General features: G+C 38.7%; 1 protein-coding gene across 1 annotated transcript in view; it reads right to left on the reverse strand.

The window, feature by feature from the left end:
• LOC127787837 (insulin-degrading enzyme-like 1, peroxisomal) overlaps window positions 1-24,638 on the reverse strand; it is a 128,110-nt gene that overhangs the window by 19,199 nt on the left and 84,273 nt on the right. The window contains exons 11-18 of the mRNA XM_052315864.1: window positions 15,888-15,980; window positions 15,149-15,234; window positions 14,078-14,164; window positions 3,412-3,515; window positions 835-937; window positions 617-712; window positions 357-546; window positions 147-208 (exon numbers count right to left, since the gene is read on the reverse strand). Coding sequence (XP_052171824.1) covers window positions 147-208; window positions 357-546; window positions 617-712; window positions 835-937; window positions 3,412-3,515; window positions 14,078-14,164; window positions 15,149-15,234; window positions 15,888-15,980 — 821 coding nt within the window. The remainder of the gene's footprint in view (window positions 1-146; window positions 209-356; window positions 547-616; window positions 713-834; window positions 938-3,411; window positions 3,516-14,077; window positions 14,165-15,148; window positions 15,235-15,887; window positions 15,981-24,638) is intronic.

Below are 24,638 nucleotides of genomic sequence, written 5' to 3' on the forward strand. Positions count from 1 at the left end.
GCCACCTTAGGAGAAGAAAGGTTATGCAGGAAAGTAAAATCAATTTATAGATGTGACTCAGCTACCAAAAAGAAAACATATATGTAGATAAATGTAGCATACCAGCAAAAGAATTCTCAAATAATATTAAGAAAGAAAAGAATTACCTGAAAACCATTGTCCACAAGGTTTACGGAATAATAAAGACCAGCAACCTGAGCATAATAAGCTGAAAGGTACAAAATAAAACCAATTTTCCTTTATTTAGCCGATGATATGATTTTTATAAAAGGAGAGAAATCCTGGTAAGTACAGAAGAGCCAAAAAGAGGCCCCCCTATATCTTAACATTTCACTCATTGCAATTAGGTTACTCACCATATTCATTCAAGTAATCCATCAATAGACGTGTAAAAATGTCAGTAAGAACTGCTGCTTCAGGTGAGTTGCCAGCATAGGGACAGTTAAAATCTATCTTAACATATGCCTTTGGAGTAGAAAACATAGTATCAGGCTTGTACCACAATCTTGAATAGGGTGATTTCCTTAACAAAAGTGGAAGTTTAGCCTGTCAAAAAGATAAAAAAAAATCAAAATTTAAGGATTCAATTACCAATTATGAATAACACAAATCATACCTTCTCTGGGAAATTCTTAAGAGATAAATCAGTAGGAATGAACACATTCGGAGCAGGAAGATGTAGACGTTCACCAGGCGCTGATTCCATCCATTTCTGTAAAAGAATACAGATATTTTACACAATCATTAATATTTATTCAAAATTCATCTAGTTCTAGGACAAAGCCCCACAGGAAACTCATTGGCACTCTATCCAACTTGCATCCAACAACAAACCTGAATCATGGAACCAGCAATTTTCTTGACAGAGTATGCAGTTCCATACCATGGCTCAATCTTGTCAGTATGTCCTTTAAATGCTGTAGACTCCCAAAAAATTCTGTTGAACAAAGAGGCTGTTGTGATTATGAGAATGTCTAAGAGATAAACAAGTTATTGTGATTGCAAACGTTTCCAAAGGGCAATAGAAGAATGGAAATATCATCCAAACTAGAAATTGCAATTCAATCTAAATAACCAGTTCCCAACCCAAGCCTAATGGGACGGGTTTAGGAAGACCTTATTGATTAGTTTTAATTTATTACTTTTCCAATACACTCACTACAAAGGGAACAAAATAAGGTACCTCAGGTCCAGAATCCCTAAAATAACAATCCTTCCCTTTGAATTCTAGAGCTCCCTCATGGCTTTCTCAGGTATCCCTCTCCCAATCCCCCCAAAAATAATAAGAATAATAAAAAGAACAAAAGAAAAATATCCCCCCACCCCCCCCCCCCCAAAAAAAAAAAAAAAAAAACTGTTTACACAGATTTGTCAAGGGCATGGAGAAGGAAGAATGAAAATGCACTACTCCTGGTGGTAGATAGGTTGATTTCTCCTAACTCAATTACTAGATAGATATAAATGTACCATCAATATGTACATAAGGAGGAAGAGAGGGCAGTAAAAAAGATCAAGATACTGATGGCATAAATGAGATATATGATGAGGGTTATGTCTCTTGGGCCATATTTGTTCATATTGTTCATCAATCAAAGCACATTTTCCCTTTCATTATCTCTCTGTTGTATACCATCCCAGATTCTGTGAAGTTTGATTTCTCATCATTATTGGGGCAGGGATAGGGCAAGGAGCTATGGGGGAAATACAAAGCCAAGGTGTTGGGATCCAGAGAGGGTTCTGCTCAGGTGGCATGGGGTCAGGAAACAAATTCCCAGTAGTAAACCTAACATTTTTCCATTTGCACCCCAAATTTCTATTCAAATATATAACTGGGGACTTTGAATCTAAAGATTTTAGAAATGGAGATAGTAATAGACTTGAACTTGGAATAGGATTAGAAGAGTCCCAGAACTTATGGATAACTAAATATGGGCTTCTTTATCTGTTGTGAGCTTCTGTGAATAGGCGTGTATAACGAGAAAGAAATTAAAGTTATATTGAAAAAAATAATAAGGATAAGACACACAATTTCAAGATTACAATCAATGCCTTCCAGGTTTAATGACAGAAAAGACATTCTCCCTCTGCAAAAGGACCAGAGCTAAGATTGATATCATTATACAATTTTATTTAAATGGCTATTTTGCAGTAAGTGAAGACCAACAGTCACAAAAGCAATTGTGTTGAGTTCAAAAAGAGAGGGAAAATCATATAAAAGTGAGTGCCATAAGTCAAGAACAGTTGTATTTTCTGAGACAGTTGATTAATCTAAAACTCTATTAAATTATTTAACAGAGCTAACATGTTGATAGCATCATATGATTTTATTTAAAGGGCTATTTAGCAATAAATTGCAACCAACAGTCACAAAAGCATTTGTGTTGAGTTCAGAAAGAGAGGGAAAATCATATAAGAGTGAATTAGATGAGTTAAGAACAGTTGTATTTTCTGAGACAGTTGATTAACCTATAACTCTATTAAATTATTGACCGCCAACTCATCTAAAAGCTTAAGCTGTCTAGATTGATAATTTTATCTTTTATATTGTTGCTTAAATTATCAACGGGCCCCTCGCTTGTGGCCAGATTTCTAGCATGGCACCAGCAAAAGGAAGATGAAGAGAAAACTGAGCGGACAAGGGGAAGACAAGAAGAAACTAAGAGAGAGAAAGACCAATAGCTGCATCTATAGAAATTGTTTGTTTTGATAACGGAAGGGAATGTTTATCTGGTGTTCTTCATACCCACTTTCATATGCATGGTATTATTCATCACACTACATGCAGATGCCCTAGCCAATGCTGTGGCAAACAGTAATTTATACACAGTTCTGGAAAAGCTATGCAAGAAGACATATAAACTCATATCAAGGGGGAGTGTTGACAGACTGATCACCGTGATAAAGTGATTACTGTGAATCCGATTAAGCCTTTATCCTGTTATGTGATTGTGATTACCATGAGATTTTTCTAATGTGTATAAATAACCGATTATGTAAATGAGAGTTCTCAAGCTCTGAGTTCATCTGGCCATAGCAATTTATAGATCAACATTTGCAGGGTGATATTGAACACTATATAAACCAGTCTGAATCCATCCTAATCACAGTAGCTTAGGATGCATTTCCTAATAAAAAAATCCTGAGAATGAGTCCCATTAAGTTTCTATAAAATATAAAAAGAAAGACAGAGCAAAAAACATAAAAAGAAAGAACTATGAACCAAGTCAGAGGACTTTGTTAGCCAATTTACTCTGAATGGCTAAACCTAAAGTAAATGAGGAGAATATTGCATCATAAAAAATAAAGCCATGTCCCGTAGAGAACACATTGAAGTAAGGTACATGTGTCCGTCACATTGATCAAATAAAATAAGTTAAAACGTTGAAGTACACCCAGCAGCAATGAACTCACCTGACGTTGTTAGGGGTTAACTCATTGAGCAGAGACTGAATAATGCTTGGGCTGAATTCAGAGGGCAAGGATGAGCCCACCAGCCAATTTTTAGGAGGATACAGCTGAAAATAATTTGACATGAACACAGGTCTGAGCAAATAAATAAGGGAAAATACAAATTCACCTAAGTTTCTTGTTGAATTTTCATGTTAAAAACCTCTCCCCAGAAATTAAAAAAAGAACAGAAAAGAAAAGAAAGAAAGAGAGAAATAGAAAGGCTAAAAAAAGAGCAGGAAACTGAAAAACAAACGCAAAATAAGAAAAGATATTCAAGTTGTCAATCTATAAATTCATTTAGGGTATAATTGAGTTGGGAACACCATGGAAATTTGAAGCAAATAAGGTTAAACTAAAAGACAAGACCATAAGAATGCATTGACTACACTGGATTGGACTCACTGCTTCAGCCATTGAGGCTGAGTTTCTTGCTTAAAAACTAAGCACCCATACAACACCATGACATACTAAAAAAATTTTAAAAAGAAAAGGCAGCACATAACATGAAAGCAGATAAATGTGCAGATTTATATTGTACATAACATTAAAAGTTTCTCCTTTTTTCACATTACCAACAGGCCCTCATCGTATAACGTGAAATATAGTTAATGGTTCGTTTTTCACATGCTACATATTGAAAAGGAAGAGTGAGCACAATATTCTTAATATCTATTTTAGGTACCTTTGTTCATAAACAAATTGAAATGCCAGCTTTAAAGTTTTTGAAATGGAAAGGTCTAAAAGAAGAGAAAGTGATAGATACAGACCATGATTCTTTATTTTATCAAAAAAAATGAAAAAAAGAAAAGAATCATTGCTAGGTTCTAAATAGTCAACATATGTATGTTTTTATCTAGAAGCAAAACACTTTCAAGAAGAGATTGTGTTGTGCCGGCAATTATCGTTCATCCAACACTTCTAAATAAGTATTAGGTGCTAATCCAAACACATCCCCTTATTTTTTTTTTCCTTCTTGTTTTTCATACTGCCAGATACTTTATACGCACTTGGGGACACCTTTATCAGTTATGAGGGCCCATTGCTTAACAAAATCTGAAAAAAGAAAAGGTTAAACTTTAACTATATTATAAAAACAAGGTAGACTTAACTTTTATGGTACACCCTACTTTTTGGGATTGTTTGGGTTGGAATTTGGGAGGGGTGGGGGAGTAAAAATATATATAAACTAGGAGAACCGCCTTTTGGCTGCAAATGTTGTACAAAAACAAGACCTGTACATATTCATACTAGGAAAGATCATCTACAAAAATTTACCAGAAACTATCTTGACAAAGACAACTCCGCTTGGGGATGTTATCCACTATCGGTCCCAAGCGCGGTTAAAGGAGGAGGGTTGTGTTAGGTAACCGACAGCCAACATAAAACTTAGTCGGATCCAAAACATGAACTCTAGACAAATTATGAAAAATCGTTTGGACGTGGGCGTAACCCTTCATAGCAACGCGCTACACTACCCCCGTGTAGTGTCAAGTGAGCTAGGGCCACTGCATCGGCGCCCGGATGTGGTGATAAGTGAGCAAGGGTCCCCACATTTGCTTGGACGGATGTGGGTAAAGAAGTTAGTCCAAAATCAAAATCAAAACCAAAATAAAAAACAAAATCAAATTCAAAGTCAAGGCCAAAAACAAAATCATAAATTAAGGATTGGGTCATGGAACATAGGAACATTAACAGACAAAGCTATAGAAGTGATAGATGTAATGATTAGGAGAAAGATTAATATTATGTGTCTTCAAGAGACGAGATGGGTAGGGAAAAAAGCAAAAACTTTATCGGAAACTAGATATAAAATATAGTACACAGGAAATGATCGAGCGAAAAATAGAGTTAGGATTAATATGGATAAAAGCTTAGTAGATGAGGTAGTGGATGTAAAGAGAATAGGGGATAAGATTATTATGGTGAAGGTTAGTCTAGGAAGAATGATTATAAATATCTTTAGTACATATGCACCACAAGCGGGGTTAGGTGAGGAGATAAAAACAAAATTCTGGGAGGACCTAGAAAGACTCATACAAATGATATCAAGAGGAGAGAAAGTGATTATAGGAGGTGACTTAAATGGTCACGTGGGTAGAGACGGAAACGGCTATAGAGAGGTACATAGAGGGTATGGATTCGGAAAAATTAATAATGAGGGTAAGTTTATTTTAGATTTTGCTATGGCATATGGGCTCATTATAATCAATACTAGGTTCAAAAAACGGGACGAACACTTAATCACAGATAAAAATGTCACTTCAAGCACCCAAATAGATTACTTCCTCATGAGACAAGAGGATCAGTTATGTTGTAGGGATTGTAAGGTGAAACATGGAGAGTGTTTGACTACTCAACATAGACTTTTAGTACTTGACGTCCAAGTAAGAAATTGAAAGAGAAAAAATCACATAAAACAAAATCCAAGAATCAGGTGGTGGGATTTAAAAGGGGAGAAACAACTAATCTTCAAAGAAAAATTAAGGGGTAGAAGGGAATGGAATGGACAAGGACAGACAAACCAAATGTGGAGAGAAATGACTAATGCCCTAAGAAGCACGGCAAAGGTAGTTCTTGGAGAGACAAATGGTAGAGCTCCTAACCTTAAGGAGTTTTGGTGGTGGAATGAAGAGGTACAATTGAAAATTAAAAATAAAAAAACTTGCTATAAGGCTGTATATCAGTGCAACAATGAAGAAAATCTAAAAAATTATAAAGAAGCAAAAAAGGCAGCAAAAGGAGCTGTTAGTGAAGCAAGGTCAAAAGCATATGAGAATCTATATAAACGACTTGATACAAAAGATGGAGAAAATGATATATATAAATTAGCTAAAGCAAGAGAAAGAAAAACAAAGGATTTAAATCAAGTGAAATGCATAAAAGATGAAAATCAAAATGTATTAGTGAATGAGGGAGCGGTTAAGGAGACATGAAATGAGTATTTCACAAAATTATTCAATGATGGTGGCGACACAAGAGTAAGGTTGGGACTTCTTAGTAACTCTGAAAGGAATGTGAGTTATACATTTTATCGACGCATAAGCTCAAAAGAAATAAGACAAGCATTAAAAAAGATGAAAAATCATAAGGCGGTGAAATCGGATAATATACCAATAGAAGCATGGAAATGCATGGGAGAAGAGAGCATCTCCTGGCTAATGAAATTATTTAATGCGATCCTTAAATCAAAAAAGATGCCAGATGAGTGGAGGAAGAATACTTTAGTTCCTATATACAAGAACAAAGGAGATGTTCAAAACTGTGAAAATTACAGAGGAATTAAGTTAATGAGCCATACCATGAAACTATGAGAGAGAGTAATAGAGAAGAGGCTCAGAAAAGAAACAGAGGTCTCGAAAAATCAGTTTGGTTTCATGCCTGGTAGGTCAACAAAGGAAGCTATATACCTACTAAACGCCTAATGAAAAGGTATCGGGATCATCAGAAAGACCTACATATGGTGTATATAGATCTAGAAAAGGCCTATGACAGGGTCTCTAGAGAAGTATTATGGAGGGTTTTAGAGAAGAAAGGAGTCTGAATAGCCTATATACAAGCCCTTAAGGACATGTATCACGGTGCAGCGACAAGGGTCAGAACATGCGGAGGGGATACTGAACCGTTTAAAATTACAATAGGACTGCATCAAGGTTTTGCATTAAGTCCATACTTATTTGCTTTAGTAATGGATGAACTCACTAAAGATATTCAGACAAAGGTGCCATGGTGTATGCTATTTGCAGACGACATAGTGTTGGTGGATGAAACAAAAGAAGGAGTGAACACTAAGCTTGAGTTGTGGAGAAACAATTTAGAATCTAAGAGATTTAAATTAAGTAAAAAGAAAACAGAATATATGGAATGTAAAGTTAGTAAGAATGCAAAAGTGGAGGATGTTATAATAAAATTGGAAGATCAAATCTTACAAAGAAAAGACCATTTTCGATATTTGGGATCAATGATTAAAAAAGATGGAGAAATTCATGAGGATGTCACACATAGAATTAAGGCAGGTTGGCTAAAATGGAGAAATGTATCGAGGGTGTTATGTGATGGTAAAATCCCATTAAAACTGAAAGGAAAATTCTATACGACAGCTATAAGACCAATCTTATTGTATGGCTCAGAATGTTGGGTAGTCAAGTACCAACATGAGCAAAAGACGAGCGTAGCGGAGATGAGGATGTTAAGATGGATGTGCGGCTATACAAGAAAATATAAAATTAGAAATAAAGTTATTCGTAATAAGGTAGGAGTAGTGCCAATCGAGGAGAAGTTGAGAGAGACTAGACTAAGATGGTTTGGTCATGTGAGAAGGAGACCAAGAGACGCTCCTATGAGGAGAGTTGATGAAATGGAACAATTAATCAAAAAAAGAGATAGAGGCAGACACAAGAAAACTTTGGGAGAGACATTAAAGTTTAATATGAAGTGTATGAATCTAAATGAAGATATGACAAAAGACAGAAATACATGGAAGTCTAAAATTCATGTAGCCGACCCCACATAGTGGGATAAAGGCTGGATATGTTGTTGTTATCTTGACAAAGAATGCTCATCTACACAAAAAAGTAAATAAATTAAATAAAATAAAAATAAGGAAATGAAATGAAATGGTTCCTTTAAGAGAAACTCTCAATAGCTCTTTCATTCCTCTCTCGCCAAATGTGTCACGTGATGCACAATGGAATTATCATTCAAACATGATGTTGTAACCAACTCAGGCAAGGCCATTCTCCCAATGTATCTCTGATCAACCCCCCTCACTTCGTGGAGCCCACATCATGTTTACCTCATTCCACTTCTTGCCTTTATACTATTTATCACCACAAAATGAAAGGTTCAATAAGACCTATAATACTCTATTAACTAGGTATTTCTCTATTTCTTAAGAAGATACATAATAAGTTGATTCTCTTTTCTCTTTATAGAGGAAGAGAATAATACAAAAGGAAAGAGGAATATACATAGAATATACATAGCTTCTAAAAATACAAAGAATATTCTATATCAAAAAATACTTCTATTTCTACACTCCCCTTCAAGCTGGCTTGAAGATATCTTCCATGGCAAGCTTGCTCACAAGTTTCTCAAACTGAGTTTTGTGTATTTCCTTTGTAAGAATATCAGCCACTTGGTCAACTGTTGGAATGTAGGGCATACAAATTACTCCATTATTAATTTTTTCCTTGATAAAGTGTTTATCCACCTCTACATGCTTTGTTTTGTCATGGAGAACTGGATTATCAGCAATAGAGATTGTAGCTTTATTATCATAGTAAACTTTAGCTGGTAGGGAAGTGGAGACCCTCAAGTCTGATAGAAGCCTCTTTATCCACATGACCTCACAAATACCATGGGCAACTGCACGAAATTCAACTTCAGCACTGCTTCTGGCCACCACATTTTATTTCTTACTCCTCCAAGTAACAAGATTGCCTCCCACAAAGGTGCAATATCCTGATGTAGATCTTCTGTCAGTTACATTGCCTGCCCAGTCTGAATCTGTATAAGCCTCTATATGAAGGTGTCCATGTTTTTTAAAAAGTAGACCCTTCCCAGGGGTTCCTTTTAAGTACTGCAGAATTCTGTAGGTAGCTTCAAAATGTTGAGAACTATGTGAGTGCATAAATTGACTTACAACACTTACAACAAAGGCTATGTTTGGTCGAGTATGGGATAGATAGATAAGTCTTCCCACAAGTCTTTGATATCTCTCCCTTTCTACCACATTCTTGGCCTCCATAGGTTGAAGTTTTAAGTTAGATTCAATGGGAGTTTCAGCAACCTTACACCCAAACATTCTTGTTTCACTGAGTAAGTCCAGAATATACTTACGTTGGTTGACAAAGATCCCCTCCTTAGATCTTGCAAACTCCATCCCAAGAAAATATTTTAGAGGACCCAAGTCCTTGATCTCAAACTCATGAGCTAATGTCCTCTTAAGTTCTTCAATCTCTCCCTTGTCATCACTAATCATTATTATATCATCCATATAGACAATTAAAATTACTTTCTTACCATCACTAGAATGTTTGGAGAACAGTGTGTGATCTGTTTAACTCTGAATGTAGCCATAGCTTTTCACCGCCTTTCCAAATCTTTCAAACCATGCTCTTGGAGATTGTTTTAGACCATACAAGGATTTTTTTAAACGACATACCTCGTTTGTACCGAGGCTCTTCTCAAATCCTGGTGAGAGATCCATAAACACTTCTTCTTCTAAATTACCATTTAGGAAGGCATTCTTTACATCAAATTGGTGAAGTGGCCAATCGAAATTCACTGCAAGGGAGAGGAGAACTCGAATGGATTTTATTTTAGCTACTGGAGCAAATATTTCTTGATAGTCGATGTCGTATGTTTGGGTGAATCCTTTAGCAATCAGCCTTGCTTTGTATCTTTCTATGCTCTCATCTGCCTTACATTTTATAGTAAATACCCACTTACAGCCTACCGTTGTTTTGCCTTCTGGTTTGTTCACAATCTCCCAAGTTCCATTCTTTCTAAGAGCACTCATTTCCTCCTGGACTGCTAACTTCCAATTTGAGTCACCAAGGGCATCCTGAATTGTTTTTGGGACATGCAGGTTAGAAATATTTGAAAGAAAAGCCTTATGATAATTAGATAATTTTTGGTATGATAGGTATTTGGCAATCGGGTGTTTGGTACAAGATCTCACTCATTTCCTAATAGCAATAGGGATATCAAGATCGAACATGTCAAATGAAGAATAATATGAGGGAGTGAGTTTAGAGTTACCATGAGAAGAAGAAGTATTGTCAGAAGGCCCATCATTCGGAGACGTCGATTGTTCAATTGTTAGAGAAATATTCGGAGTATTCTTCAGGGTTTGCCTTCTTGTATAAAACTGAAGCTCCGGTTTTGAAATATTTTGATCTATTTGTGGTAATTCTCCCCCTGGTTCCAATCTCATCATGCTAGGCACCTGTGAACCAGACACACCCTGTTCCACAACGTTTGGAACATTTATATCCTTGAGTTGTTTATCAGAGTTGATGGGAGTGCCAATCATGGTAGGACAAAGGTCATAGAGTTTTAAGGAATTATCCTTCTCAACATTAGAATTCAAAAAATTATCTTCTTTCTCAATATGCTCCCCCTGAAGATGATTTGTGGTAAAGTAGGATTGAATTTCGATGAAAGACACATCCATACTGATATAAGTTTTTTTGGTGACAGGATTAAAGCATTTGTACCCTTTCTTATTTGGTGCATAGCCAAGAAAGACACTTTTCAGCTGTGGGATCTAATTTGGAACGAAAGATTTGAGGAACATAAACGAAGCAAGTGCATCCAAAAACTTTTAAGGGTAACTTAGAATATATCCGGCATAGAGGAAAGAGTTGTTTTAAAGAGTGTAAGGGAGTTTGAAATTATAAAACACGAGTGGGCATACGATTGATGAGATAGGAAGCAATTAAAATTGCATCACCCCAGAGATATTTAGGAACATTCATAGAAAACATGATGGCCCTGAGAACCTCTAGGAGGTGTTGATTTTTTCGTTCAACAATACCATTTTGTTTGGGAGTTTCTTGACAAGTGACTTGATGTAAAATTCCTTTTTCTTTTAAAAAATCCCTCAAGGATTCATTAAAATATTCAGTGCCATTATCAGATCGAAGAATACAGATTTTTGTGTTAAATTGAGCTTCAATCATGTGGAAAAAATCCTTGAAAGTTCTAGACACATCTGGTTTTTTTGCAAGCAAGTAAATCCAATAAACTCGAGTATGATCATCAATAAAAGTAACAAACCATTTTTTGCCAGACAAAATAGAGACCTTAGAAGGGCCCCAAACATCATTGTGTATCAAATATAATGGTTTTGAAGGACAATAGTGTTTTGGATGAAATTTAACACGATGATCTTTGGATAAATGACAACTCTCGTATTGAAACATAGAAGGATCCACTCTTTTAAACAACGTAGGAAATAAATATTTCATGTGAGGAAAACTGGGATGGCCTAGTCTAAGATGCCATTGCATTATTTGATTAGAAACAGAAATAGAACTAGTACCACTCAGCCCACGAGCTTTTTTATTACGCAAGACATCCCTATTCAAATAGTAGAGTCTGTTTATTTCTCTAGCACTGTCAATCGTTTTCCCGAGTTCTGGGCTTGAAAAATGCCATGGGAGTCAAAAAAGATAACACGACATTTAGAGTCTTTGGAGAGTTTACTAACAAATAGAAGATTGTAGGCAAGTTTAGGAACATGGAGTACTGATTGAAGATCAATACTATTAGAGAGTTTAATGAGACCTTTACTTGCAATAGGTGAAAGACTACCATCGGCTATTCTTATTTTTTCATTACCAGCATAAGGAATATATGAGTTGAATAGATGCGATAAACCAGTAATATGATTAGATGCTCCCGAATCAATGATCCATGGAACAGATTGGAATGAACTAGACAAGGCAAAGGAATTTCTACCTAAATAGGCCAATGAACAATTGGGTGTACCAGGGGACAGATTAGACTTTAGCAATCGCAAAAGTTGATCAAGTTGCTCTTTGTTAAATGGTCCTGCATCAGCTTCATGGGCAGTAGGTTGGGATCGCTTTGATTTAGGCTTCCAATTGGCTGGTTTGCCATGAAGCACCTAACAGGTCTCCCGAGTATGGCGTGGTTTATTGCAATGATCACACCAAACACGAGGCTTTTCTTCTGCCTTTCGTTGACCCGCAATATGCCGTCCACTAGCATTAGCATTTGCAATCACGGGCGCCATATTTTCAGATAGCCCACTTTCACCACTCTTCTTCTTGCCCAACATAACCAGTCTTCGGCTTTCTTCACGCCGAACTTCAGAAAAAGCTTCACTTAGAGACGGGAGTGGATTTCTACCAACGATCCTCCCACGGACTTCATCATACTCAACATTGAGTCTAGGGAGAAACTTAAATACCTGATTAGCATCGACCATTTTCTGATAATGTTTACAATCATTTGTGTTCTTCCACTCATATGTGTTGAAGAGATCCAAGTCCTGCCATATATGCTTCAAAAAATTAAAGTATATGGTCACAGTATCACTACTTTGACGAATCTCACCAAGCTTCAAGTTGAGCTCGTAGATTTGGGATTGATTCCCCAAATCGGAATATATGGCAGTGACTTCATCCCATAGTTCCTTTGCTGTAGAGAAGCACATATAATTCGAACTTATCTCTTCCTCCATGGAGTTTACAAGCCACGTCATTACCATTGAATTCTCAGCATCCCACATGTGATACAGTGGGTCTTTACTGTCTGGGGCTGATGTGGCACTAGTTAAATAGCCAATCTTTCCTCAACCTCGAATGTACATACGAACAGATTGCGACCAACGTAGGAAATTGGTACCATTGAGACGAATTGTTATAATCTATACCGGATGTGAGTTGGAGGAGCTGTGGGGAACTCGAAATTGGTCTTGAGAGGACAAGGATTGTTGGGTCGGGGTGACTGAAGATGCAGAATCGGTCATAGCGGCTAAACAATTAGATCAGAGTATTGCACTGCGTGGTGGCAGCAGAACAATCAGATCTGGACACACCAACCCACGGATCTGGACCCAGTAGAGACCCATGGATCTGGGCGCACTAGTAGTGACCCACAGATCTGGCGTTTGGATCTAAGTGCCTGATCTGAACAAGAACTTATCTGGGTGCTTGGATCTGGGCGCTTCAGAGGATGGAAGCGGCTCTGATGCGCGAACAGGGGCGGCTCAGGAATGGCGACCAGGGATGGCGCTGAACGGTGGATGGGAGCGGATCTGATGCGCGGACAGGGGCAGCTTCTGATTCACAAGGCCAAGGCAACAAGAGCAATGACAAGTCCGACGAATGGAGGTCGACCTTCGCGAGGGGCTAGGAGGCCGCGACCGTTCTAGAGGTGGGAATCCCACTGGAGAACGACAACGATTGTGGTGGCAGCAGCGACAGGGGTGTCGGATCGCAGAGGCAGCAGCTAGTGTAAGGGCAGCGACGACTTGAGGATTGAGCGATGACTGGCGACCGGTGTAAGGGCGGCGGCAAATCTTGGGTATAATAGAGGAATAGGAGAAGTTAGGGTTTCACTGTGATTTAATCCCTAATTCCCGCTCTGATACCATATTAACTAGGTATTTCTCTATTTCTTAAGAAGATACATAATAAGTTGATTCTCTTTTCTCTTTATAGAGGAAGAGAATAATACAAAAGGAAAGAGGAATATACAGAATATACATAGCTTCTAAAAATACAAAGAATATTCTATATCAAAAAATATTTCTATTTCTACATACTCTACAAAGAAAATCAGATGAATATTTATAATTCCCCAACACATAGCCCACTTTGCCTAATTGTACATTAAGCTTCTTAAGTTCCTATTAGTTACTCCATGACCCCCTGCATTAGCCACGTGAAATCATTAAAATGTCACTTTAACCCGTTTCCACTAATCACCATGTTTCATAGACTTGGCGAGGGTATAGGTCGTTACATATAGGATTTATTGGTCCGACACTTGGTGTTCTACTCATGAGAACAAAAAAAGTATTGCAAATACATGGATAAGCTTAGGTGAAGCAACTCTCAGCAGAAAATGTAGAAATGAGAACTTAAATTACCTGCATATTTGATGCAACATTAACCACGTAATCACCAGGGGGAATTTTGTCCTGGTAATGGAAGACTGTCTCACAAACAGCTGAAAGCTTCATTAAAAATTAATCTTAGAATCACAGAGAGAAGAATTCAGAATTTAAAAAAATGGATATAGGTCAAGGCAATAGCAAAAGAAACTATACTGCTGGATGTTTTCAGATCACCTCATTGAACCACAAAATATTCTGTAAACATGCATGAAAGTGAGGACAAAGCCCAATTAACACCTTGATTTTATTGATTTTGCTGCAACTTAGGCATTATTCATATTCTAATAGAACTGTTTATGCCACGAGGATATTGATTGGAAAGACTCAACTCGATACTGACATCATAGCATGATATGTGTGAAAACAGAATACAGTGACAAAGACCAGTGGCAGTCCAATGGCAACATCACTTGCCCCACACAAACTCTCAGAATGGTTTCAGAAGTTGCAAAGATGAACTTTGTGCAAATCTCTAATGGTTAGATATCCAAGGGTAATCAGGCTCGAGGCAGAGACCTAAACCAAAAGAAAGAAAACCTGGCACAATTTTTGTCCTCAACTCCAAGAATATTACACTGAACTGGTGAACTCCTTTTTATGAAAAATAAAAATGAAGAAGCTTGGAGACGAATTGAAATACCTTTCAGTATACCTTTTCCCAGAATAAGCCTGTTAAAGGAGCATCCACCCATTTATAAACATAAATGGATATAACCCCACAATTTACAAATTTTGTATCATATTGGTCAGCAAAATGAACCATAACCGTCATGTATTCTATTTAATAGGAACATAAAAAAAACCCAACATCCCCTCAATTGTTTATGCAAATGGAATGCAGGTGTTATTATCATTTAAGAAAACCATATACATGTATATTCCTTCTTTCATGACCAGAGCAACAAAATTCAATGACAGTCCAATACTTGACTAGTATAGCCAGTTGAAAGGATAGCATGCATCAGCAAGATCCATCAAGTGGACAAGAATGCAATTTCCAACATCTGAGAATCAAAATTTTATGAAAGTCTGGTGCCTATATACCTCATCAAATATCCATTTGCAAGGACCAGACTGTTGCAAGAGTTGAATATATTTGAACAGCAGCCCCACAATATCTTCAACATGCTCTGCCACAGTTGAGTAAACCCATATCACCCACAGAATCACTCAGATGAGAAATTATATATTGACTTCCACAGAAGTAAAAGATGAAATTTCTGGTTATTGGATGTATTTGAAAAGTGGCCTCTGTTTCTGTGGACAAATCTCAAAAAAAGTTCTGGTTTATGATCTCTTATAATGGCCTATGGACAATTTGGTTAGAAAGAAATCATGTTGTATTTGAAGGAGCTGATAATTCTGGTTTGGATTTCTTCCACCTGGCAATCATGAGGCTGGTGGAATGGATTAAGGGATTTATCTTTTCCTTATGCTGGCTTGCAGTTGTTCTTTTCTTCAGCCCTCTAAAGCAGTGGTGTTGACGGGTTCCCATACCTTATGTTAGATTATTCACTTTTCTTCTTCTGTTCATTCCCCAAGCGCTCATATGATTGTATTTTTTCTATCTTTTGGGGATATTTTGTTTTGGGGTGGATGAACTGTTTTGGGGATCTGTATTTTATGTGTTCTTGTAGCTTTTCTTCTTATAAATAAATCTCTGCCTCTCTATCAAAAAGGAAAAAATAAAAGATGAAATTTAAGCTTTACATCCATGTCAATCTATGTCAAAAAACAGAAAGAAACAAATGATAGAACTTTGGGGAGGGACTAAAACACTAACCATGACCAGCTTCAGTCAGATCAATAAATACTTTGAAGAAAGAGAATTCAAGGGTCCGATCTAATTCACCAGCATATAAACTAGTAGCCCAACCTGCAAAATTCAAAAAAAGTAACAACTCTAACAGACTTGTCTTGACAAAAGATGACCAGAACTATAGTTTCACCTCAAAAGCAAGATGATGATATATATATATATACACATGAAAAGGGCAACTCCTAAGAGCCATAATTACACATTCCTCAACTACAATACTCTATAAAATCAACAAAGTTCACAAACTAAACCATTGTTCCAACCAATGTTACCAAGAAAATGATAATGCCTAGAGATTTCCAAATTTATACTTGCAGACCAAATGAACTTAATGTCATGTACCAGCGAGATAGGAGGAAATTACTGTAATTAGAATATACTAGAGGAAGAAAGTAGTCTATTAGAAAGTATACAGTAGGGTGGTTGTACTTAGTTTGTTGTTGCATTTGGCAGCTTGTACATTCGTAAGCGGTTACCCGCACATGGGGAGGTTAGGATCAGCTATATATACAAGTTGATCACTCCTCACCGTTATGAATGAATATTCTCTAGAATTTATGATTTCTCTCTCCCTCTCTCTTTTCTATCTTCTTCTCTCCCTAAACCTCTTTGGTTTCTCCCATTTCTCTCTCAATCCTTCTATTGATCGAGAATTCCAGTCAGATCCTCCGGAAGCTGACAATTTGATATCAGAGCAATGCTCTTGGGCGATGTCCAGATCCTTGAAATTCATCGCCTTGGCTGATGGAACAAGAATGAAACAAATGGAGTCACAAGAGCGATGGCGGATATGCAGACGCGATTAGGGACTTTGGAATCCTTTGTTGAAACAAGGGTAGAGACCTGGATTAACAGAGCAATGGAAAGGTGGCGAGAGAAGTGCTGGGAACAAGGCACTCTGTTACGGGAATAAATGCGGGATCAAATGATGGAGCAGATGCATCGATTCATGAGAATGTTTTCAGCTCAACAACCGATAAGACTTTCAGCTGAATTTCCTCTTAGGGAGAGGTCGGAGCCAATCCTTCTCGAAGTGGGAATGGAACACCGACCAGTAGGGTCATTGGAGTTTGAATAAGAGCCAGAGATTGTGGGGGAGAATACATTAGAAAGGAGGCCAGGAACTCAAGCTAATCGAAATTAGCAGAGTTTTCCTGCACCAAAACTAGAGATCCCACTCTTTGATGGGAGAATCCTAGATGGTGGGTGAGACATTGTGAAAGAATGTTCACCCTATACTAAGTGCCTGAACAACAGAGGATTACTCTAGCTTCTACTTACCTGAATGACATAGGAGATGCTTAAGAGATGCTTGGTTCCAAGGGTGGATCAAGGTTTAGGAAGGTAGTCCCTAGAGTGTATTCGCAGATGACTATGTGAAAGATTTGGAGATAGGAGTATGATGGACGTGATTGAAGAGTTTAACAAACTCAAACAAGAAGGGACAGTGTAGACCTACCAGCTCAAGTTTGAAGAGCTAAGGTCATCAATGATGGTGCACAATCCCCATTTAAGTGAAGGTTATTTTGTATCAAGTTTTATTAGTGGCCTAGGAGATGAGGTGAGACCAATGGTGAAAATGATGCAGCCTCGAACAGTCAAACAAGCGGCCGAAAGTGCTCGATTACAAGAGCTAACCATAGAGGCCTTGATGAAAAAGCAGAAGGTTCAAATGAAAGGACTGAGCTCAAGCATTTGGCAAGTGGGGAATAGAGTGTTGGGAAAGGATATGGGGCACGGTAACAAGGGTGTCCTAGCATTACCACCTATAGCCCCTGTTCCCACAATAGGAGGGAAGTTGATAAAACAGAGGCATGAAGTTGGGTATGTTATAGGTGTAGAGATAAGTACTTCCCGAGATATAGGTGCAAGCGACAACTACTATTGTTGGAAGGGGAAGAAGAGGAAGGAAGAGAACCCTCAGAGGATGAAGGAGAAGGAAGAGTACTAAAAGGGTTGGCCAACAACAAGATCATTAAGGTAGAAGGAAAAGCACATGATTGCTCCTTAATGGTACTATTGATAGTGGGAGTACCCATAGTTTCTTGGATGAAGCTATGGCAAGAAAGTTAGGGTGTGAGGTCACCCTCTTTTAGTGTCAGTAGCAAATGGTAGTAAGGTCCTAAGTCAGTCAGCCTGCCTGCATGGGGCTATGTTGGGAGATGAATGGAGAAGATTTTGTGGCTAACTTGAGGTTACTGAAGTTGGGGGGTTGTGATGTGGTGCTTGGGGTGGACTGGATAAAGGGAGTGAGCCCTATTAGCTTCGATTTCAATAAGATAGAGGTGACTTTTGAGAAAGATGGAAGAAGAATGACCCTAACAAGTAGCCATGAATCAAGAGTGTGCAAGATGATCTCGGGAAAGAGGCTACAGAGGATGTTCAAGAGCAAGTTCTCCTTAGTGGCACAGCTATTCTCCATTCATGCCATGGAGCCAGCAAGGGAAAATTTGGAGTAAGATGGGGAATTAGCAGTGATTGTGAGTAGCCACCCATAAGACTAGTGGAAGGTACATAAAATTGACTCACTTAACATGCTTTTAATTGAGTTTAGGGACCTTTTTGCTGAACCTAATTCCTTGCCACCCAAGAGATCCTATGATCACACTATCAATCTTAAACCCAATACAAAGCCTGTTAATGTAAGATCCTACCATTACCCACCTAGACAAAAAATTGAAATTGAAAAGTTCATTAAAGACATGTTGCAAAAATTTATCATCCAACCAAGCCATAGCCCGTTTGCATCACCCATGTTACTTGTCAAAAAGAAATATGGTTCATGGAGATTTTGTGTTGACTATCGTCAACTAAATGCCATAACCATCAAAAACAAGTTTCCCATACCCATTGTGGAAGACTTTATTAATGAGCTTAAACATGCTTCTATTTTTACCAAGCTAGACCTTAGATCAGGCTATTATCAAATTCGGATGACGCCTAAAGACATTCTTAAAACAGCCTTCAAAACCCACTAAGGGCACTATGAATTCATAGTAATGTCCCTTGGTCTCACCAACGCCCTAGCTACCTCTCAGGCATTGATGAATTAGATTTTTGAGCCTTACACACGCAAATTCATACTGGTATTTTTTGATGACATCCTAATTTATAGCCCTTCATTTGCCAAACACCTAGACCAATTGAGGACCACCTTTGAGGTCCTTAGACTCAATAAATTGTATGTTAAGGAGTCAAAATGTGCCCTTGCATAGAAATAGGTGGAGTATTTAAGCCATATTATATTCAATGCAAGGGTAAGTACTGACCCTAGCAAGGTGGCAGTAATGGTTGCTTGGCCAAGGCCTCACAATGTTAAGGGCCTTGGGGGTTTCATGGGATTAATCGATTTGTTAAAGATTATGGAGTAATCAGCTGACCCCTAATAGAATTATTGAAGAAGGATGGATTCAATTGGCACTCTAAGGTAGAGGAGGCCTTTTGCAAGCTCAAATAAGCTATGAGTGAATTGCCAATCCTCGGGCTACTAGACTTCAATAAGCCGTTCACTCTTGAAACATATGCTAGTGCTAATGGGATTGGGGTTGCATTGGTACAAGAGGGCAAGCCATTGGCTTTTCTTAGCCAAGCACTAGCCCCTTGACATCTTGGATTGAGCATCTATGAGAAGGAACTTTTGGCAATATTGGTGGATGTAGACAAATAGAGACATTACTTAGAGGGGGGTAAGTTTGAGATCAAAATAGACCACGAGAGTCTGAAATTTTTGCTATAGCAAAAGTTGCATACAATTGCAGCGGAAAGGAATGACAAAGTTCGTGGGATTGGATTATGTAATCCAATATAGAAAGGAAAAGGAAAACCTGGCTACTGATGCACTATCTAGGTGCTACGAGGAGGGAAGTTCTACTGTAATTACAACAGTGGTTCCAGATTAGTATCAGGAAGTGATCTCTAGTTATGAAGCTAATGAGAACACTAAAGAACTTTTTCAGCAGCTAGTGGTGGATCCTACAGCAAGACCCAAGTATACCTTAACCAACGGCCTAATCAGGCGCCAAGGGAAGCTGGTGATAGGGAATGATGAGAGTCTGAAGAGGAGAATATTAGAAGCATTACACGATTCTCTCATAGGAGGACATTCGGGCATTGCGAATACCTATCACAGGGTCAAACAGCTTTTCCATTAGCCAGGGCTGAAGAGGTATGTGATGGAATTCATGTTGAGTTGTGATACAATAGAAGGTGTAAGTCAGAAACAGTGGCTACTTCAAGGCTATTATAGATTTTGGATGTTCCAAGAGGTCCTTGGGAAAGTATCTCAATGGATTTCATTGAGGGACTTCCCAAATTAGAAGGGTGAGATTGCATTATGGTAGTGGTAGATAGGTTTACAAAATATGCCCATTTCATAGGCTTGGCCCACCCCTACACTGCTCAGGACATAGCTAAAGCATTCTTGGACAAGGTGGTAAAATTCCATGGAACCCCTCAAGATATAGTGTCTAACCAAGACAATTTTTACCAGCCTACTGTGGAGAGAGTTGATGAGATTATTGGGGGTCAAACTCAACATGTCCACTGCCTACCACCCGGAGTTGGATGGCTAGACAAAAAGAGTAAACTAATGCTTGGAGACGTATTTGCGTTGCACCTGTTTTCTAAAGCCGAAGACTTGGCATAAATAGCTTGCAATGGCTCAATGGTGGTACAACTCCAGCCACCATAGTTCCATAAAGAGGTCTCCCTTTGAAGCTCTTTATGGTTACAAGCCACCTTTACTACCAGATTTGCGCAAGTCCTCTACAGTGGCAGCCCTAGATATCTACCTACAACAAAGGTAGCAGGCTTTAAAGGTACTCAAAACTGAATTGGCCAACTCCAAGAATCGTATGAAACAGTTTGCAGATAAAAGGAGTGAGAGAGAATTTCAGGTGGGGGAAGTGGTGTATTTGAGGCTCAAACTGGGTCATTTGAAAGCCCTACTCCAAAAACTCAGGTCAAAGCTAAACCCAAGGTTCTATGGTCCATTCCCAATTATAGCCAAGGTGGGAAATGTAGCCTACTAGCTACAGCTACCGGAGGACTCCAACATCCACCCAGTATTCCATGTATCACTTCTCAAGAACCCAGCGGGAGCACAACCAGTGAGCTCAACCCTGTCCTCCATTCCCAATACTAGTGACAGTGTAAGGGAGCCTACAGCTATAGGCGGAAACCCTGCCCTCCATTCCAAATTTATACTTGCAGACCAAATGAACTTAATGTCATGTACCAGCGAGATTGGGGGAAATTACTGTAATTAGAATATATTAGAGGAAGAAAGTAGTATATTAGAAAGTATGTAGTAGGGGGGTTGTACTTAGTTTGTTGCTGCATTTAGCAGCTTGTACATTCCCAGCACATGTAAGCAGTTACCTGCACATGGGGGAGGTTAGGATCAACTATACATACAAGCTGATCACTCCTCACCGTTATAAATGAATATTCTCTGAAATTTCTGATTTCTCTCTCTCTCTCTCTCCCCCTCTCTCTTTTCTATCTTCTTCTCTCTCTAAACCTCTCTGGTTTCTCCCATTTCTCTCTTGATCCTTCTATTGATCAAGAATTTTAGTCAGATCCTCCACGAGCTGACACTTAAGCGCCCAAAGCTTTCACTTACATCTTTCATATTCATTTTCTTGAAGGTTCCCTTAAGAGGGGGGAAAATCAAACATAATATAATTAAATTCATGGAAGGTGCAGTTTTAACATAAAAAAATGACAAGCTAAAATATGATTGTACAAGAACAATTTGGGTGAAACATAGACTGCATTTATTGTTATATTTAATGTCCAACTACTAAAGAAAATTGGAATGGAAGTATCTTACATTCCTATAATGCAATTTAAAGAAATTTGACGTACCCTACTGTACTTCATTATAGAATACATGGAAAATCAGGTTTTTTTCATTCCACATACTGAAATGATCAGCATTTCAAGTAAAACAGGTGCCAACTACAGAGGAATAGCTAAATACCACCTTTTATTGCTTTTGACTCCATAAGTCCGTTTGTCCATGGTGTCACGATCCCAAGGATCTCCAACGCTAATTTTAAATATAATAGTAGTTAGTTTAAATGCATTTACTATATTGTACTATTGTACTCTAGGTTGCTATTCATGATTGTACCTTTCAGTAACTGCCTATAAATGGGCTAGATGAGTTAGCGAACAGATATAGATGAATGATAATTGAATCTCAGATTTCTCACTCAAGTCTGATCTCTCTCGTTTCTCTCTCTTTTGTTTTGTTCTAACTGCATTTTCTCCTCCATTTTGTCCGTTATCTCCCTCCAATTCTCTCTGTTCCCTGTCCTAAGTCTATCGGATTCTTTGAGTTCTCCCTTCTAAACCCTAGGATCTTGACACATTGTCTTTTTTTCTGTAAGTGAGAGATTCATAAAACAAAAAACCAATGCCGAATTGGATACAAACCAAGGCCAAGGCATACCCGGACCAACCAAAAACCCAGGGGCAAGAACACAACAACGATCACCCTCTAGGCCAAAAGAAAAAAAAATAAACTAAGATAAGAAAAACATAAGAACAAGCAAAATAAAAGACATTATGTACAGAAAATAAACAAAAGCCTGGGTGTGATCGAAAGCAACAAGAACAAGCCTGCTGCACCAATCACAAGCAGGAAAACTAAAAACGAAGCGAGCCCCAACTGGAGAGGCTGCATCGAACACAAGGCACTGGAGGAACTGACGCTGAACAAGAGAGACTAGGATCACAGAAGCCAACTCCCAACAGCAAGTAAGCAGCAACTCAATGGGAGCAACTCAATGGGAGGGAAAACCTAGTCCCTCGGAAACTGCCAAACATGACGAAGCATAACTCTGAATAGACGGTCTGAATCAGAGAGTCATCAAGCGGGCCCTCATAGCGCAATGAATCTGATGAGCCAACTGAGAGGCAGATCTCTCCTAATCACGAAAGCACCTATTATTGCGTGATAGAAACCCAAAGGAACAATTCACTGCAACTGAATTATAATTCCCACTTCAATGCGATTACAAGAAAATCTGGGCATTCGAGAGGCCCTTATCTCTCCCCAAGACTCAATACCAGCATATCCCCTCTCTCTAACCCCCCCTACATATTCCCTACTCGGCACCTTAACCCAATTCTGTTATGCAATAGCTGGGTTGTTACACTAGCGATTCCCCACTCTACCCCTTACGCACATGGCTGGCTGTTATGCCGGTCAGCTTATTTACACCTCTGCCCCTGGTCGCTGTCCCTTGGACCTTCTTTGATAAGTCAAGTGAACCTGGAACTTCACTTCTCTTCTTTCCCTATCTGCTCTCTTCTTCATTACTGTCTATGCCCTCAATAGTTGTGCCTTCAATTCATCTAGGATTACATCCCTTTCAATCATCTGCTGCTCCACCATCAAGATAAGGGTAATTCCCTTCTCAAACCGCACTAAGGGAGGTGGTTCCCTCCCATACACCACTTGAAAGGGGGTTAACTTGGTAGCTGTGTGATAAGAGGTATTGTACCATAATTCAGCCCAAAGTAACCAAGTGAACCATGCCTTCGGTTTGGAGGAAGCAAAACATCTTAAGTAGGTCTCCAAAGTCCGGTTGAGTACCTCGGTTTGCCCATCCATTTGTGGATGATAAGTTGTACTTCTTTTGAGTTTGGTGCCCTGTAGCCGAAAAATCTCTTCCCAAAATCTACTCATAAAAATTTTGTCTCTATTCGACACAATGGACCTAGGAACTCCATGGAGCCTCACCACTTCCCTGATAAAAGTTCCAGCCACATCCCTAGCTGTAAATGAATGTTTAAGGCCAATAAAATACCCATACTTGCTAAATTGATCCACCACGACCAAGATCGAGTCCACCTTGTTAGATTTTGGGAGTCCTTCAATAAAGTCCATGGCGATGTCGTCCCAAATCTAGTTAGGAATTGGCAGTGGCTGTAACAGTACCCCCAATGACAAGGTTATATATTTGTTTTGTTGACAAGTCGAACACTCACTTACATACTGATACACATCTTTCTTCATACCCGACCAATAGACATTCGCCAACACCTTTCTGTAAGTTTTTAAAAACCCCGAATGACCTCCCACGCTCCCATCATGCCCTCCCTGGAGTATCAACAGAATTAGTGCAGATCCCTTGGGTAAGTAAAGTCGTCCCTTGTAGACGAGATGCTTGTCCACTAGCTAAAAATTAGGATGGGAGGAGGGGTCAGCTCGTAACTCCTGGATAATTTTTTGCAGCCCTGCATCAACGTCTACCTCACTTGCCACCTGCTCCAATTGGACCACCCTAGGCACTATCAAAGCCATCAAAGCTGCTGTGTGATAAATTCTGGACAGCCCATCAACCGCCTTATTCTCCATCCCAACCCGATAATGTATCTCAAATTAGTATCCCATCAACTTTACCATCCATTTCAAATATTCAGGACTTACCTCCCGCTACTCCATCAAGTACTTGAGGCTTTTTTGATCCGTTCTATTAAAAAAATTTCTACCTAACAAGTAGTGCCTCCATTTTTGCACCGCAAACACTATGGCCATGAGTTCTCTTTCATAAACTGATTTCTTCCTCTCCAACTGACTGAACGCTTGGCTGAAATAAGCGATCGGCCTCTGTTCTTGCATCAAAACAGCCCCCATTCCATGCCCCGAGGCATCAGCTTCAATGATGAATGGCTTCTCAAAGTCGGGCAAGGCTAAAACGA

Source organism: Diospyros lotus, chromosome 13 (assembly GCF_014633365.1).
Source record: "Diospyros lotus cultivar Yz01 chromosome 13, ASM1463336v1, whole genome shotgun sequence".
Classification (NCBI taxonomy): domain Eukaryota; kingdom Viridiplantae; phylum Streptophyta; class Magnoliopsida; order Ericales; family Ebenaceae; genus Diospyros; species Diospyros lotus.